The sequence below is a fragment of the Cervus elaphus genome, chromosome 19, assembly GCF_910594005.1.
Source record: "Cervus elaphus chromosome 19, mCerEla1.1, whole genome shotgun sequence".
NCBI lineage: Eukaryota > Metazoa > Chordata > Mammalia > Artiodactyla > Cervidae > Cervus > Cervus elaphus.
The window spans coordinates 32011703-32030364 of record NC_057833.1 but is presented as its reverse complement, the minus strand read 5'-3'; the positions used below and the strand labels follow the sequence as shown (position 1 = coordinate 32030364).

Here is an 18662-nt window from a genome sequence, read left to right as displayed (position 1 = left end):
ATTCCCTTTGTCGCCTTCCGGTCGGCGTGAGACTCCGGAAGTGACGCCAGTTTGGCGGAAATGCGGTTTGCTTGCTGATACGAAAAATGGCTGCTGCCAGTTTGGCTGTTTTCTGCAGAAGAGTCTCGGCCGCTCTGAAGGCTTCTACGTCGTTAATAAGTCCCCAAGCCCTTGCTAGCACAGGGTAAGTTATTTGAGGGGTAGGTCTGTCCACTTCCCCAACTTTGGAACTTGTTTGATTGTTGAGATGCTGAGAACGTTTAGGGCTGGAAAGGCCGCCTTGATGGCTAGGCGCGAGCCCACCTTCGTGAGGAGTCAGTGACCTTGGAGAAGTCTCCCATCTGCGACATGTCTGTATCTTCCTCAAACATTTTGTTGCCACCTACTGTGGACCAGGCAGTTCTTAGGGTCTGTAGAAACCCAGTATTTGTTTAATTAAATGTGGAGGTACAGAAGCATTCTCCTTGACTGGGTGAGTTTTTAAAAAAATTCACTGAAGAGCTTTTGGATGTGGAACTGAGCGCTTTGTCAGGTTCTGTGGGTTAAAAAGGGGGGAAGGGGATGTGTACTCCCAGAGCCTGTCAAAAAGAGGTGTTGAGTAAATTTTGAGTGAATAAATGAAAGCCGAGTGAACTGACAGTCGCCTTGCAGGTGTGCGAAAAGAATATACTACAAACGGTGGTTATTTCTAGAAAGACCGCTTGTCTTCTGGACAGACAGATCATGTTTGACGTTAAGCTGTACGATTACCTCCCTGTTATTAGCTTTTGTTTTTAATGAGTTGAATTTTACAAATTATTGGGTTTTTGTTTTTGTTTTTTTTCCCCAAAAGGAAGTAATGTATGTGCTCTTTGAATTCAGCACTGTTATTGGGCATCTCTCAGCTATAATGTAATTCCTTACGTTAACCTCAGAGATAAGCAGTGGTTTGGTTTGGTTTTTTGTCTTTTTTTTGCAGAGGTTCAGGGGCTGTAACTTGAAAAGTGGCAGACTTGAATCAATTGTCTCTTCCATCTCATCATCGTTTTTCCTTAAAAAATAAGTTTAGATTTTTATCATTACTATTAAGTTATCTGTTCACTTACAGACACTTTGGAAAATAAGGGAAAGTGTTTTTGAAGAAGAAAGTAACTATCAACTATGATATTACCATTCAGAGATAAACAGGTTTTCTTCGTTTTCACTTTGAGAATATACACATACATGTAATTTTAAAATAAAATCAGGATCATACTTACATACATGCATTTTTATATTCTACCCTTGTTTCGCCAGCTTTTTTTTTTTCAATTTCGAACCAAAAGAAAAGTTGTAAAAGTAGTACAAAGAATAACCATATGCTCTTCACTTATATTAATCACTACCCAGTATTTTGTCACATTTTTTATACTTTTTATGTCCGTGCTTTTATTCTTCTGAAATATTTGAGGCATGTCAAAATTGCAAGCATCATGACATTTCAGCATGAATTTCCTAAAGATAAGAAATGTCTTAACCACAATACTACAACGATCACACTGGGAATATTTTTTCTTTCTTTTTTATTCAGGGTTCAATCAGTGATCATTTATCATGTTAATTGTCATATCTTTTTAGTCTTTAATCCAAAGCAGTTTCTTTTTTTCTCTTTCATGTCATTAATGTTTTTTTTTTAATCTTCAAATTTAAATTTATTAAGACATTCAGCTATGTCAGTCTACATCCAAATCGGCTACTAAAAATAAAATAAAGTCACATCCCACATTAGGAATACCAAGTTGAAAAACACTTTTTGAGCCAAGCCTATTGTATAATTAAATGACTAGTTTCTTTTCATATCAAAATTCCCATAAAAAATTAACATTCCCCCCTCCCTAGTTCTACCTGTAGCCATGATGAATGTAAAAATTTAAATATGACACATCCTTGTCAAAGAAAAGGTGCAAAGTCTATTAACAGCTTTAAAAGTGTCATTTGCAGAATGTGATCATACGGTATGTACTCATTCCCAAAGTGCAAATATTGCCATAATTTAACACTGCTTTGATTCAGTTGCCAAGAATTAAACATTACACAGGATTGGAAAGTACACTCAGGGCCTTTCTCTCATTAATGTTTTTTTAATAAAGTCAACCTTTTTAGAATATTCCTTCATTTGGATTTGTCTGCTTGTTTGTTCATGATTAGATTCAGGTTAGTTTTTTTGGGAGGGAGTAGGAATACAGCACTTGTGATACATTTCATTATTGTATTTTAAATTATTTCTCCAGGTCATTAAATATTATTTACAAGTATGACTTTTAGATTGCTACATAATAAATTATCATACAGATGCACAATAATTATTTTAACCATTTCCAAGTTGCATGTTTACATTATTGTCTGCTTTTTGTTATCATATATAATGCTTTAATAGACTTTTTAAAAGTATAATTAGTTTCAGGTGTACAACATAATGATTTGATATTTTCATACATTTCAAAATAATCACCACAATAGACATTTTGATTTATCAATTCCTGTACATGATCTTTTCTTTAGTTGAAATTTCTAAATCCAGTGGAATTACTGGCTTACAGGAGGAAGCATTGGGCCTCAGATGTGTTGCAAAATTAAACTTCAGAATGCTTTTATCTACTTATATGCCCACCAGCAGCATATGAAGGAGCTAAAAATTTTACCGTAAAATATAATTATGTCAATATATTATCTCTGAATTATGCTCTAAATTACAGGATAAATTACAGCATCTATACTGGGGATATTAAAAATAATTTCTAAAGCATTTTATGAGTTTATTGTTTCTTGTGCAGAATCCCCAAGTTGGTTTTTTGATATTGTAAATGAGGAAATGATTCCATTTATTGCCTATAAAATCCAGATGTCATGAAACTTTAATTACTTGTTCATATATGTTCAGTTGCAGGTTTTCTCTTAGTCTGTTGACTAAGAATACATCAGATGTCACATCTTTTCACCAGTGTAGATTACTTCATACCACATTGTCTAGGAGAGGACTGGAAGAATTTTTTGATGACCCAAAGAACTGGGGGGAAGAAAAGGTGAAATCTGGTGAGATACTTGGGTTGATCAGTATTAAATATATTTATTAACTTTCTATCATATTTGGATTATTTATCCAGTTTGGGAATTGCTTATGTTATTTTCTTTTTTCAGTTCCTTTGGGAATGTCTGTTAGAGAAAAATAGGAGAGTATAATAGTAAACTATTCTTTGGCAGGTTGACAAAAGGTTTAGAAGAGGAGTGGGTTGAAATTATTAACTAAAGTGAGGTTTGGGGTTTGTTTTAGATTTCACTTTTTCAGAGATAATTGAATATTAATTTATAAGAATAGTAAGTATTTTGACATTAGACTGAAAATATATTTTGTACTAATACTGAGATGTTTTGAATGCTATTGCCAGTCACATTACTAATATCTAATTTAATCACAATTAAGTTCTAATTATATATTGTACTATAGTATAAAAAGCTATTATATATTTTATAGATAAGGAAACAGGTTTAGAGAGATTAAGTAATTTGCCAAAGGACACGTAACTAGAAAATTATGTAACTCATTTCACGTTATGAGTTTATCACTTTAATAGGAGCTTCATGGACCTGTCAGCAATTAAGGAACAAAAGTAATGAAGATTTACATAAACTTTGGTAAGTATACTGAGTACATTAACATCTAAGAGTTTGAGGCAGTTATAGTATAATAATGAGATATAAACTTTATCTGATGTAGGAAATTAAGTGAAATGATTTATGGTACTGTTGGTGATATATAAGATGATTAAAATTTTTATGAATACTCCAGAGGTTAAGTTACATTATGAGAGATGTATCAGAGTTAGTTGGGAGTTTAGAAATTTTATTGTAACTGCTACCAGTCCTACTACCACTTTTATACTACCAATTTCAAGAAACTAATAAAACAGAATGGGGATTAATTGGTCACATGTCGGTCTTCTTACTTTTTATTATTTTGCATGGCCTGGAAGCTTTAACTTAATTACTTTGAGAAAGTAGTGTGTTGGAGGATGCACATAAGTAGAAATTTAGGTAGGTTTTGCTGGCAGGTTCTCCTGATGAATAAGAGTTGAGAGGATTTGAGACAGTTGATTTGTATATATACATATATTGAATATAAATTGAGGTATGATTGACATAACATTATGTTAGTTTTGGATGTGCAGTGTAATGCTTCAGTATTTGTATGTATTGCAAAATGATCATAATAAGTCCAGTTAATACTGTCACTGTACTTAGAGAAATTTTTTTCTTTGTGGTGAGGATTTTCAAGGTCCATTCTCTGAGGTACTTTCAATTATGTGATATAGTATTACTAACTATAGTCACTTTTATAACTGGGAATTTGTACCTTTTGACCCCACCCCCACCCTCTGCATTCATTGACTATATTTAGCCTGAAGATATGTTTGTTTGGACTGTACTGTGTTTTAAAAATTGGGAAATTTCATGCAAAAATAAGGACTTCTGGCTCTTCTTGAATAATCAGACCTGTGATGTTGCAGCACTGAACCTACATTCCTCCATGTAGGTCCCCTGCATGGTGACACTTGGCTGGTCTAAATGAAGCGGTCCATACCACTTCTTACCCATCTTGTTCTTTAACCAGGCAGCCTTCACTCAGCATTGCTGTTTGTCCAGGCACTGTAGTAGGCAGTTAAAGGTTTACCCCTTGATTTAAAGAGTGGTTTGTCTTTCATGGCAGATTAAAGAACTGTAAAATGCTTATAAGATCACTAATACTACAGGCTTGTTCTTGTGATACAATAAGAAATAATATACTTTGTCTTTTGTCTCTGATGGCTTCACACATAGCTCCTTAATTCCTTGTAATTGCCTGAGTGATGTAAGTGTCTTTTGTTCTAATTAAACAACTCTTGGGTGAAGTGGGCTGGGAGGGCGTTGTTGCACACCTTCAGGAAAGACCAAGGCATGATTAGAGGGTAAAGAATTCAGCCTCACCACCATGCCCACCTCTGGGGGGGTGGCGGGGAGGGACTAGAGATTGAGTTCAGTCACCAGTGGCCAGTGATTTAATCAGTCATCCCCGCATGATAAGACCTTTATAAAAGACCCTAAACAACTAGGTTTGGAGAGCTTCCAAGCTGGTAAATACATGGAGGTTCTGGGAGGGTGTTGTGCCCTGAGAAGGCAGGGTAGCTTTGCACCCCTTCTCCATATCTTGTCCTGTGCGTCTCTTCCACCTGGCTGTTTCTGAGTTGTATCCTTTATAATAAACCAGAGAGTAAAGTGCTTTGCTGAATTCTGTAGGCTGTTCTATCAAAATATCAAACCCAAGGAGAGGGTTTGTGGAACCCCTAACTTACAGCAGGTCTGTCAGATATATGTAAGGCCTAGAAATCATTATTGGCATCTAAAGTGGGGCAGTCTTTTTTGTGGGACTGAATCCTTTTGTGGAATCTGGCACTAACTTCAGGTAGTTAGTGTCAGAGGAGTGGGAAAAGTTGTGTTAGAAAAGACAGTATAAGAAGGAAAAACCCTCATTTGGTGTCAGATATGTAACACAGCACAACAGATTCATTATAAAAATGTGTTGTCTTGCAGCGTGTTTACTGCAGCTTATTGGTAAGGGGAGAGTTAAGGCAGTTTCAGTTCATCCTGGCGAAAACCAAATCGTTTATCTTCTGTCACTTTTCCCCCTCCAAATTGTCTTCTTCCACACCAAAAAGTAGCCCATTTCTTTTGTGTCATGTTCTATGCCCCCCACGTTTATTTCCTTTCTTCCAGCTCTAATTCTCAATCAAACATAATTTATTCACAAAACTCACTCCCATTCAAGCTTTGCCACTTAGTGTTTTGATCTCAGTATTTGTGTTTGCTTAGGTTTTCTTTCCAGCCTAACTTATCCCATCTCTTTAATGCTTTCCCTGACTATCTTGGCCAGAAGGAATGTCTCGTCTCTCCCACTTAATTCTCTGGTACTTGCTGTCTATACCACTCAATACACCACAGCACATTACAATCGTGGAGGGGGCATATGGGCTAAAAATAGAATGGATTTATACACAGGGAGTTCACGATTTGACTTAGCTGAATTAGCTACGTGCCCCCCAGATACCTTACATGTCTTAGCTTTAGTTTCTTCATTTAGAAAATGGAAATGATTCCAACCTCAGAATTATTGTGAGAATTCAGTGAAATAAATGTATATAATGTGCTTAAAACAGGAGCTGAATAGGTGTTAGTTGCCTTCTGTCTGCTCTTTCCACTTGGAATGTAGGGACTCTACTTTATGCTTGTTTGTGACTCTTCTGGTACTTCCTTCATACAGTATGTGGCACTTGGAAAATCTAGTGAACAAATGAGTGAGACTAGATACAGCTTGTTTAAAGGGTTATTCTAAAGGACTTTTGAGTACAGATTATTAATTTTCGTGTCAAAAGCCACAATTTTATTACTATAACCACAGAATAGCATTACTAGTTCTGTTTTTCATATAGGTATGTTCTCCTGAAAGAAAGAAACATGCTCCTAACTCTAGAACAGGAAGCTAAGCGACAGAGGCTGCCAATGCCAAGCCCGGAGCGCTTAGAAAAGGTGAGATTTGTGGGAGTCTGGAGACTGCTGAGTGTGGGATAAAAGCTAAAAGGTGTGAGCATATCGTTCCTACAATTCTTGGCAAGTAGGTTTCTTTCTATTTCTGCTTGATTTTTAGGAAATCTACATCCTTAAGCAACTATTACTACTATATAATTTAGAATATTTCCATCCTCCCAAAAGGAAATCTCAGACCCATCTTCAGTCATTCACATTTCTACCTATAAGCCCCAAATGTGCATGGACCTATCTTAGGTAAACCCCTAGGAGTAAACTTGCTGTGTTGTGTGCTAAATCCATGTTTAACATTTTAGGAAACAGTTCAACCATTTTCTAAAGTACCTGCACCCTCTTAGATTTCTAGTTCTGGTTTTAACTACTTCTGTACCAACTAGGTCAAATTTGTTTAATGCTTTTTTAATAATTGGTATAAAAAACCTATAACAGAAGTATTATTATCATAACCATTTTTTAAAAATATTTATTTATTTTTGCCTGCTCTGGGTCTTTGTTGGTGTGCAGGGACTTTCTCTAGTTGCCGTATATGGGCTTCTCTTGGCTGCAGCTTCTCTTGTTGCGGAGCACGGGCTCTTGGGCACGTGGGATTCGGTACTTGTGGCGCATGGGCTTAGTTGCTATGCAGCATGGGGGATCTTCCCCAACCAGAAATCAGACTAGTGTCCGTTGCATTGTTGCATGGCAGACTCTTAACCACTAAACCACCAGGGAAGCCCCATCTTAACCATTTTAATTAATAAGTTTTTTATAGTTTATAAAATTGTTTCAGGTGTACACCATAGTGATTCAGTTTTTTTTATATATATATACATCGCCCTCCCCCGACCCCGATTGCTTCCCATTATAGGTTACTACAGAAATTGAACATGGAGAAGGAAATGGCAACCCACTCCAGTATTCTTGCCTGGAAAATCCCATGGACGAAGGAGCCTGGTGGTCTGCAGTCCATAGGGTCACAAGAGTCAGACACAGCGACTAAACCAGCACCACCAATTTGTTTTTTGGAACTAAAAGTGTCCATCAAAGGGACAACACTTCAAAGATTTAATTGGAACGTGTTTTAAATTGGCTTTTTTAAATGATGGAGAGAGAGAGACAGAGAGACAGAGGTCTCCATCAGTAAGTCTCACCTAATGAGCAATGGAGGTTTTCTGGGCAAAGTCTCTGTAAATAGTAGCTTCATTTGTTACCTGAAATACCATTGCGTTTAGTGGTGTAAAGATTGTATTTTATTTTCAACCAAACTTTATAGTTAATGACTAGAACTAATATTAACAATTGACATTAAATATTTTTCTGGAATTTAAAGAATGCCACTGTTAAAATAGCCTATTAATTGGTTTTCAATATTTAACCAAAGACATAAAATAAATCTAGATGAAGGCAAAAGGAAAAAAAAAAGAAATTGAACATAATTTCCTGTGCAAGACAGTAAATCCTTGTTGCTTATCTATTTTATGTATAGTAGTTTTTGTCTGTTAATTCCTTATGCCTTATTTACTCTTCTCCCCATGCCTTCTCCTCTTTGGTAAGCATAAGCTTGTTTTCTATGTCTTTGAGTGTGTTTCTGTTTCATATTAGAGTCATTGTATTATTTTTTAGATTCCACATGTGATATCATAATATTTGTCTTTTTCTAACTTGACTAAGTATAATATTTCCTAGGTTCATCTATATTGCTGTAAATGACAGTATTTCATTCTTTATTTTGTCTGAGTAGTATTCCATTGTGGTGTTTGTATGTGTATACACGTATATTACATCTTCCTAAGCCAGTTGTCTGTTGACGGGCACTTCAGTTGTTTCCATGTCTTGGCTGTTGTAAATAGCGCTGCTGTGAACATTGGGATGCCTGTATCTTTGCAAATTATAGTTCTTTTTTCTGGAAGTATACCCAGGAGTGGGATTGCTGGGTCGTATGGTAGTGCTGTTTTTGGTGTTTTTAGGGAAAATTATTTTCCATAGTGGCTGCACCAGTTTACATTCCCATCAAGAGTTTTGAAGGGTTCCCTTTTCTCTACACCCTCTCCAGCATTTATTGTTTGTAGGTATTTTGATGGTAACCATTCTGGCCAATGTGAGGTGATACCTCCCTGTGATTTAGGCTTGCTTCTGTTTAGTCATTAGGGATGTTGATCATCTTTTCATGTGACTGTTGGTCATCTGTATATCTTTGGAGAAATGTCTATTTAGGTTTTCTGCCCATATTTTGGATATTAACCTCTTGTCAGTCCCATCATTTACAGATATTTTCTCCGGTTCCATATGTTGTCTTTTCATTTTGTTGATGGGCAAAAGCTTTTTGCTGATTTGCTGGGCAAAAGCTTTTACATTTGATTATGTTCCATTTGTTTATTTTTGCTTTTATTTCCTTTGCCTTGGGAAACTGACCTAAGAATACATTGCTACAATTGAGGTCTGAAAACATTTTGCCTGTGATCTCTTCTAGGAGTTCTATGATGTCATGTCTTTTATTTAGGCCTTTAAACCATTTTGAGTTCATTTTTTTATACAGTGTACTTTTTATATGGTGTATAAATTCTTTTAGTTTTTGCTACTTTTCTGAGAAATTCCTTCTCTTTCTATTCTAAATGACAGTCTTGCAGGGTGGAGTACCTAGGTTGCAGGATTTTCACCTTTCAGGGCTTGAGTATATCATGCCACACCCTTCTGGTGTTAGGGGAGCTCCGTGACTTTTTGAGTAACTGACTTTTCTCTTGCTGCCTTTAAAATTCTTTAAGTTTTGCCATTTTAATTATGGTATGTCTTAGTTTGGGTGTTTGGGTTCATCTTGTTTAGGACCCTCTCTCTATGCTTCCTGTACCTTGATATCTGTTTCATTCTTTGGGTTTAGGAAGTTTTCAGTCATAATTTCTTGAAATAATGTTTTTTGATTTCCTTCTCCCTCTCTGTTTGCAGAATCCCTGAATCTGTTAGGATTCAGAATCCCTGTTATGCACAAGTTGGAACACTTTATGATCATCCCATAGACCTCATAATGTTGCTTTCATTTTTTTCATTTGTCTTTCTGTCTGCTGTTTTGATTGGGTGATTTCCATTATTCTGTCTGTCTTGGCAGATTTCCAGCAGGCTAGAGGGCTTGACTGCTCATGTAGGACCCTAGGACTGGCATGGGAGTGCCCAAATTGTGGGTTGATCCACTCCCTCTGGACCTTCTGTTCCTCACAGATCCCTCCCAGTGGCACAGGTACTGGACCTGATGCCTTCTCCCTGGTGACAGGGAGATCTCCGGGCAGCTTTGGGTGTACGGGAGATCTGCCAGTTTCCAGTTAGTTTTCTGTGAGAATCGTTCCGCGTTATGTGTTTGTTGGGGGAGAGGAGCTCCACTTCCTCCTCCTCCATCATCTTGATTCCCTTCCTGTAGTTCAGCAATGTTAAGTACTTTCACATTACTCTGAAAAGGTCAACTGTTATTTAAGTTAGGTTTTCTTCATCATTAAAAAGAAATCATTTGGTGTCTTTATTTCCATTCCTTGAGGTAGTCAATCCTGTGTATTTCCTATATATCCATCAGAATTTTTCTCTGCATATAGAAATGTGCCTGATTATTTTTATTTACATACATTTGTTTATATTGTATATAATCTTCTGAGACTTACATCTTCTACTTACTAATATATTTTAGAGGTTTTCCCACATCAGTAAATGCAGATCTGCAATTATTTCTTCCGTGTAGAGGTTTTATGTTTTATTTAGTTAGATTTGTTTGTTTATCCATAGAGCACTTTCAAAGTCAGCTCTTTATTGATGTTTTTTCCATTCCATAGTAAGTCAGTCAGTGAGATTAGAACCCAGCTTTTTGTAATTGCTTCAGTCTTGCTTCCTAACCTCAACTGCTTCAGGCTTCTTTCCCCACGCTGCTCACCACTGTTAGGATCTGGGTATCCCTGCAGAGAGTCAAAGAAGGGGTGGGATAAAATCTCAGTTATTTACCCTAATTATGGAGAAGTTTAATCTGCCTTTATAAAAGTTGAGTTGCATCATATTTTGGGTTTTTTAAGCTTTATTTTGGTAAAATATGAGACTGACAGAAAAATTATGAGAACAATACGAAAAGGCCTCCTTCAGCCAGATTCCCTGTGTGGCTACTTCACCACGTTTGCTTTATCCTTCTCTGCCTCCTCTCTACAAAGATACATTCTTCCTCAACTGTTTGAGAATAAGTTCTATATGTGATATCCCTTTACCTGTAGGTATTTAAGTGTATATTGCCCCACCCCCCAAAAAAGGATATTTCCTTACATAACCACTGTACAGTTTTCAAAATCAGGAAATTAACATTGATACAATACTATATATATCTTATTGAAATTTCATGTTATCCCAATATATCCTTTATATTAAAGAAAATCCTGACTGATGTGTTTTCAGTTTTGTCTCTTGAATCTCCTTTAATCTGATTACTCAGTCTTTCTTTGTGTTTCATGACATTGACATCGTTGAAGAAAATGGGCCAATTTGGCCCTGTATGGTATTTCTCATGATAATAATCATGATTGGCAGGAATATCATAGATGTGATGCTGTATTCTTCACAGTGCATCAGGTGAGGAGGCATGCAGTGTTGATACATTCTGTTATTGAAGTTCTTAGCATTAGTAGTTTGGTTATTGTAGTGTTAGGTTTCTTCACTGTATAGTTACTGATTTTTCTTTTGGGAACGTGTAAATCCTCAAACTTGTACTTGTTGGTTTTAGCATCCTTTAATGATGATTTCTTGCCTCAATCAGTTACTGCCATGATGTTTGCTAAATGGTGATTGTCTAATTTCATTGTTCATTCTACATTGTTAGTGAGCTCTCTTCTGTAAGGAAGGGCTTTTCCTTTTCTCCATTTCTTCCTATCTTCCTTTCCCTTTTTTTTCTTGATTCATGGATTCCAACCTGATTCAATGAGTTAAAATCCTTTAGTATCATCACTCGAGATTTGGCCAGTGTGGGTTCCTTCAAGCTGGCCTCTGTGTTCTCATCAGTCTTTGATGAGGAATAGCAGGATATGCTGGATTCATCTTGTACTTTTTCTGCCCCAACCCTGGAATCAGCCATTTTACGGAGGAACCCTGCTGCCTTTGAATGGAAAATGGTATATTTAGAAACTAAGGTCTGAGTTGTGGTACATGTTTTCATTGCTGCAAAACATTTGTAAAGTAATGTGATTTTATTTTTAGGTATGTTTGCCAACTCTGCTTTTAAGGAAAGTTATGCTTCAGAGACTCTTTTAAGTGTATTGGCTGTTTATAAATAGCTCATTGTTTGATTAAAAAAACTCTTGCTAGAATGGTGCTGTTCTGAGACTTAAAGTTCAATAATAGACAATCCCCTCTCCTTGCTTTAAAACATATATTTTAGAGGTGAGCCTCAGCCCAGGAGATCATATGTACTGTATTTTCTTAATTAGTAGAATTTAAAATAATAAAAGTTTTCTCCAGATGAACTGAAAGTGATTATAATTTTTAACATCAAATATATGCAATTTTCTTAGTACTTTTGTGACTAATGAAAATTTATCAAGAAAAAGTTTAAAAGAATTATGCTCATTTTAAGATATAAGTTGAAACTTTGGGAACTATACAAGGATACTCTTGCCTCTGGGAAAGTTATAAACTAGAAAAGAAAGCTCTTTGAGGGTGACTTTTGAATGAGGTGTATCTAATTGATACTTTTGATTTTCTTTCTTATCTCTTAGCATTAACATGAATAACTGGATGTTAGCTCTGTGTTCTTGTAGCCACTTTTTTTCTGTCTGTGTGAGCTAACATTAGATTTCAGTTAGGAACCTCAGCTCTGACCTTGGGCAGACTCTTCAATGTAGTCGGTCAGCAGCCAGGTTTACTGAGTGCCTGAGGGTCAGAGACTTTGCATTAGGCTCTGATCACTGTGGTCCCTTTGCTCTTCTAAGTTTGTCCTCAAAGTAGGATTTGTTGTTCTTACCCATCTTTTATTTCTCATGAATTTTGTAGAAAATCATATTGTCGAAAGGAGGTAGCATGTGGATTCAGCCAGTCAGTGTGGCTTTGAGTCAAGCAGGTCAAAATATCTGTGTCTGAGTGTTTGGGACACAAATGACTAATTAAGGCCAGAACATAGGTTTTAATATTTTAAAAGTCACTGATTGTTATCATTTTGTAATAGGTCATTGAGTTTTGAGATGATGAGTCAAATTGGATCTCCAAAAGGAATCTGTGCGAGTGTATCCTAACTCAAAAAAAGTAACATACGGAAATTTGAGCTCAATAGATTTTTAGTTGGCTTAAAGCTCAACATTCAAAAAAAGATCATGGCATCCGGTCCCATCACTTCATGGCAAATAGATGGGGAAACAGTGGCTGACTTTATTTTTCCGGGCTCCAAAATCACTGCAGATGGTGATTGCAGCAATGAAATTAAAAGACGCTTACTCCTTGGAAGGAAAGTTATGACCAACCTAGACAGCATATTAAAAAGCAGAGACATTACTTTGCCAACAAAGGTCCGTCTAGTCAAGGCTATGGTTTTTCCAGTGGCCATGTATGGATGTGAGAGTTGGACTATAAAGAAAGCTGAGTGCTGGAGAATTGATGCTTTTTAACTGCGGTGTTGGAGAAGACTCTTGAGAGTCCCTTGGACTGCAAGAAGATCCAACCTGTCCATCCTAAAGGAGATCAGTCCTGGGTGTTCATTGGAAGGACTGATGTTGAAGCTGAAACTCCAGTACTTTAGCCACCTCATGTGAAGAGCTGACTCATTGGAAAAGACCCTGATGCTGGGAGGGGATTGGAGGCAGGAGGAGAAGGGGACGACAGAGGATGAGATGGTTGCATGGCATCACCGACTCGATGGACATGGGTTTGGGTAAACTCTGGGAGTTGGTGATGGACAGGGAGGCCTGGCCTGCTGCGGTTCATGGGGTCGCAAAGAATCAGACACGACTGAGCGACTGAACTGAACTGAAACTAAACTTTAAAAAAAGTTACAGAAAGTGGTACTACAGACACCTATATGTATGTATACCTAAGCCAAAAATATTTTTAGAAAATATTTGACAGAATGGTTCTTTGACAAAAAGATTCATCATAGATTTTCTGTAGCATAGTCTTTATGTGTTCTCTTTCTTTGGAATTCTGTCCTGGATGATTGTTGAAATTGTATTTTTGTATTCTTTTCTCAGGTGGTAGATTCCATGGATGCATTAGATAAAGTTGTCCAGGAAAGGGAAGATGCCCTCAGACTTCTTCAGACTGGTCAAGAAAAGCCTAGACCTGGTGCTTGGAGAAGAGACATCTTTGGAAGAATCATCTGGTACATAGTAGCTCTTCTGAGATGACAGTGAAGTCTCATGCCTCCTCCTCTATCCAGTATCTTTTAAGAATATTTAGATACATTAGAGATGTATCTAATATAAATAGAGGTCCCCAGATCCCTTTGGAACTTCAGAATATGAATGAAGGTAGCTTTGTCTGGTATCCCTTGGCATCCCATTCCCATGGTTCAGTTATTTATAGGTTCTTCATAGGAATGATTCTGAATCTTATGTGAATCATGTGACCTTTGGAGAATCTGATGAAAATTATAGATCCTTTCCCCAGAAAATGTTACATATGCACGTGTAATTTCAGAGAGTTATAAATCCCATGAAGCTCATTTTAGGACACATCTATCCTCTTCACCCATTAAGAACCTGAACCTGAAACTATTTTAAGTTCTTGAGGAATAAGACCATGTGGACCAATCTCAAGTTTGCCCCATTGCCCTTAGGATAAGCCCTAGTCCAAATGTTGAAACAGTTTATTTTCATTACATCTTTCCATTTCTGTGACATCTAGTCTCCTGGGTCCAATTCCAAAGTCCTATTAGACTTTGGGAAAGGATCTGGTAATAAACATTCACACTGAGCTATGAGAAATTGAGAAGACCCAGTGTATTCTCTCTTCCAGGGGCTTATTTGCATTTTGGTTGACCTGCCGAAAGGAAGCATCATTAGAAATTTAAACATCAGTTAGCAAGATGAGGAAGGAATTTTGGGTGGTTGGAGACCTTCTCTGTACTCTTGAAATTACACTGCATAATAGTGGTCATGCATTTGGTAAATTTATTTTTTTAATTAACTAATTTTATTTTTGGCTGAGCTGGGTCTTCTGTTGCTTCGCATGGACTCTGGTTGCGACGAGTGGGGCTGCCCTCCGTTGCAGTGCTCGGCTTCTCATTGCGGGGCCTCTCTCGTCGCAGGGCCCAGGTTCTGGGCACTCGGCCTTCAGTAGTGGCAGCTCGCAGGCTGAGTGTGGGCTCGGTAGTTGCGGTGCACAGGCTTAGTTCTGCAGCAGGTGGAGTCCTCCCGGGCCAGGGACCAAGCCTGTGGCCCCTGCATCGCAAAGTCCTGGGAGATTCTTTTAACTCTATGTCATTCTTTTAATGGAGTTTGTGGTAGTGGGGCTGCTGGAGCCAAATTTAGGTGAGTGGTTGTGTGATCCAGTGCAGAAAAGAGAGGAATTGCCAAAACATCTGCCTAAGAACTTTGATCTGTTTTATTTTCTACAAAAATGTACTGGGGTTAATCCAAGCTGAGGTCAGATAGAAAGGGTGAGGATAGCGGAGAGAAACAGTCAACTTTAGAATCTGTAAGAGTGCTAATCTTGTTAAAGTTTAAAAGTTCTTGCTTTTTAACTTTCCTGGAGTTAAAGTAGTCAACAAAGCAATTACGTCATCTTATTAACCAACGTAGCTTATCAGAATCAAACATTACAATTCCAAAAGATTGGCTAAATGCCCTGAAGTTAGTCCTTCTGTTACTTTTTTAATTGAAATATTTTCCAATGTTATCGTATGAATTCACAATTTCCTTTTTTTCCCACTTAGCATTATTTTTTAGGTTTTGTTATGTTGAGGCATATATAAGTAGAGGCATATATTGCACTAAATCACTTGGTGCAATTTGTGTACATTTTAAAATCATAAAATGTATACATGTGAGTATCAGTGTTTCAAATTATATGTGTACATATATAAAATTAGTACACACACATATATATGTAGGAAAATTACAAAATATATCTGGTAATGATACACTCCAGTTTATGACTGGAAGCTATTGTGAAAGTAGAGAACTTGTGTTTTTAAACTTTTATATGTATATTTTTAAAAGAGTGATCTGAAGCAAACATTGCAAAATATTAATGTTTGCAGTTTTGCAGTAGCTTCATGAGTGTCTGATACCTCTTAGTTTAGAATACTTCATAATGTAAACTGTATAAAAATTTTAAATCTTTAAAAAGCCAATTACATCTCATTTTATTGAAAACATATCTAGTCCAAAGAAGGCTAAATCTGTAAAAAGTGAAAATCTATTACGTATTTTCTGTAGGGTGATACCTTTTTATTTTCTTGGCAGGCACAAGTTCAAGCAGTGGCCTATACCTTGGTACCTAAATAAAAGATATAATAGAAAACGATTTTTTGCAATGCCCTACGTGGAACGTTTTGTCAGGTGAGCACAAGTACCCTTAGTACTAAAACATATCTTTACATCAGACGGTGTGTTAAGCTTTTATATGACTAATACATGTTCATTGTGGAAAAGCTAGAAAAATCGGTAAAAAAAAAATAGTCTTACATAATTTCACCATCCAGATATAGCTGCTGCTGACATTTTAATATATATCCTTTCAGAAGTTTTATTGTCTTTCTCTTCATCAATATATATAAGTAGTTGTTTAAATCTTTTTGTAATGTTAAAGTTCCATACACTTCAGCTGCATAGACTGTGAGCTTATGTTATTGCAGGAATGATGAAATGAGAGGGGGCTTGGTGAGGAAAGGAGCCTGTCGTAGTATATCTGAAATCATGTTACCCTGTAGAATGGTGATTTCCAGATACTTTGTATAGCAGGTTTGTTATTGAACAGGGAGAAGTAGGGCCTCTGTTGTAGTAGAGGAGTGGAGTGGTTACCTGAGTGAAATGGTTACAAGCTGAGAACTATAAAAACAAGATTTTTAGAAACAGCTATTTGAAAACACTGGATCCACATCCAAAAACAGACAGAAGCCTGAGAAGAATTTTAATCCCCAGAATTGGAATTGAACGGGAAAACAATTGCCAGTGTATGCTTTCTGGGGTCAGAGTGCCACTTAACATCCAGGGTTGTGGCTGCAGAAACAAGGTAGGGGAAATTGCCTGGTTACTGGCTAAAGGTGCTACAGATCAGAATTCAAGGCAGAAAAGCAGCTGGAAATCTAAGGGGAAAATCCTAGCAGCACAAGAACCACAGCTTTTAACAACTGCCTTAGATAATGCAGCCACCTTTCAGCATTAATTCTTTTAAAGACTAATTTTTTCCTCTCAAAGCTTGTTTCCATAATGAAAAAACAAAAGGACCTTTAAAAGCATAACCTTGCTATAGCATGTGAGATGAGCACAATTGTACAGTAGTTTGAACATTCTTTGGCATTGCCCTTCTTCAAGATCGGAATGAAAACTGACCTTTTCCAAATCATGTGGCCACTGCTGAGTTTTCCAAATTTGCTGACATATTGAGTGCAGCACTTTAACAGCATCATCTTTTAGGATTTTAAATCGCTTATCTGGAATTCTATTACCTCCATTAGTTCCTAGAAATGCTCTATATTCAGTGATTTAACTTCCTGCAAGGGTGTCTCCAGAATTTGTCCTTCCTACTCTGTTCTGCCTTAGTGCAATCTGTCTTCATCAAATTGAATTATTGAACATTCTCAAGAATAGTAAACCTTGCATAGGAGTCTCAAGAAGGCAGGGATATATGTATAGTTGTGACTGATTTTCATTGTTGTATGGCAGTTGAAATTCAATGCCTGTCTCTTAATTGCATTATTTCAGTTTAAATACAGTAGAGGCCTGGCATCCATGAATTTATCATTTGCAGTTTTGATGATTTCAGAATGACTCTAGAAGTCAACATTTTAGCTAAGGCATGAAGGCCTAATGCCCCAGGATGCTGATAGGTAGAGGCCAACTCGGTGGCAAGTCCAAGGAGCACTAAGCAGCATCTCTCAGCATGGTTTTATTCTCTCAGCATAGGGGAAATGATGCTGGACTGGGTGCTATTTGAAATTAGGGAGTTTCTAAATGTCTCAGGATGTAGGACATAAAAAATATCTAATGTATTCAATAAAATTACATTATTTCTAAAATAAAGGAGAAAGCCCAGTTTGTTGCAGACTCATGAGATCTGTTCTTACTTTCCAGTCAGAAAGTAGCAAAGAGAATTGGTGTAGGGTTATAGATGCAGTTAATTTCTTTGGCCGCACCAAATGGCATTTGGGATCTTAGTTCCCCAAATCGAACCTGCAGTGGAAGCACAGTCTTAACCACTAGACCTCATGCTTATCTTTGACTTGTGTAGGTTTACAATGGTTATTCAAGTTTAATAATAAACATGACACACCTAATAGACTGGCATGATTGAAGTCTTTAAGTAATTGATTTGGACGTATGTTGACAGTACCAAGTAACAGGGAAGTCATTTTGCATAAATTGCTGTTATGCTTTTATTTTCCTAGATTGAGAATTGAGAAACAAGCCCGCATCAAAGCAAGGAAGATAAATTTAGCACGAAAGAAAGAAAAGTTTCTTCAGAAAAAGTTTCCACATCTTTCTGAAGCCCAGAAGTCAAGTGCTGCCTAAGATATCTTAACCATAATTTACTATTTTGTTTTTCTTGGATTACAGTCCACATACAAAAGTAAATACTAAGTGGTTTATAAATAACTTGTGTTTTTAGTCAAAGGACTGTTGACTGTTTTAAGAGTTATTATGGCATGCTAATTTTGGAAGTGGTCAAAATCAATATAAAGTTAGATTAAATTTCCATTTTATAAATTCTGTGTCTAAGCAGACTTTTAATTAACTGCCTGCATCTTAGAGTGGGAAAGTGATACCAACTGCTATAACAAATAGGCAAGAAGGTAATTTTGGAATTCAGGTAACCTTACCTACTATTGTTACTAGATATGAAGGAACTGTGAATTCAGTGGGTACTTCCATTCAAAACAATGATAAACACATTTAGTATTTAAAGTAGCAAGTTACAACACAGCAGTC

The 18662-nt window shown here is 36.8% G+C and overlaps 1 protein-coding gene across 1 annotated transcript; it reads left to right on the top strand.

Annotated features, from left to right (window-relative positions):
• Positions 1–26: 26 nt before the first annotated feature.
• MRPL47 (mitochondrial ribosomal protein L47) lies at positions 27–18440 on the top strand. Its single transcript, XM_043873899.1, has 7 exons — positions 27–184; positions 2900–3051; positions 3591–3651; positions 6480–6576; positions 13761–13891; positions 15978–16073; positions 18122–18440. Exons 1-7 carry the CDS (start codon positions 87–89, stop codon positions 18243–18245), a joined length of 759 nt encoding a protein of 252 aa, XP_043729834.1. The 5' UTR covers positions 27–86; the 3' UTR covers positions 18246–18440.
• The last annotated feature ends 222 nt before the right edge of the window (positions 18441–18662 follow it).

Excerpts from the sequence above, each read along its gene's own strand:
- MRPL47 (XM_043873899.1), top strand. The coding sequence starts at position 87 with ATGGCTGCTGCCAGTTTGGCTGTTTTCTGCAGAAGAGTCTCGGCCGCT. Across the intron at positions 185-2,899 it reads CAAGCCCTTGCTAGCACAGG|TTGCAGGTTTTCTCTTAGTC; the intron begins GTAAGTTATTTG and ends ATATATGTTCAG. Across the intron at positions 16,074-18,121 it reads TACGTGGAACGTTTTGTCAG|ATTGAGAATTGAGAAACAAG; the intron begins GTGAGCACAAGT and ends TTATTTTCCTAG.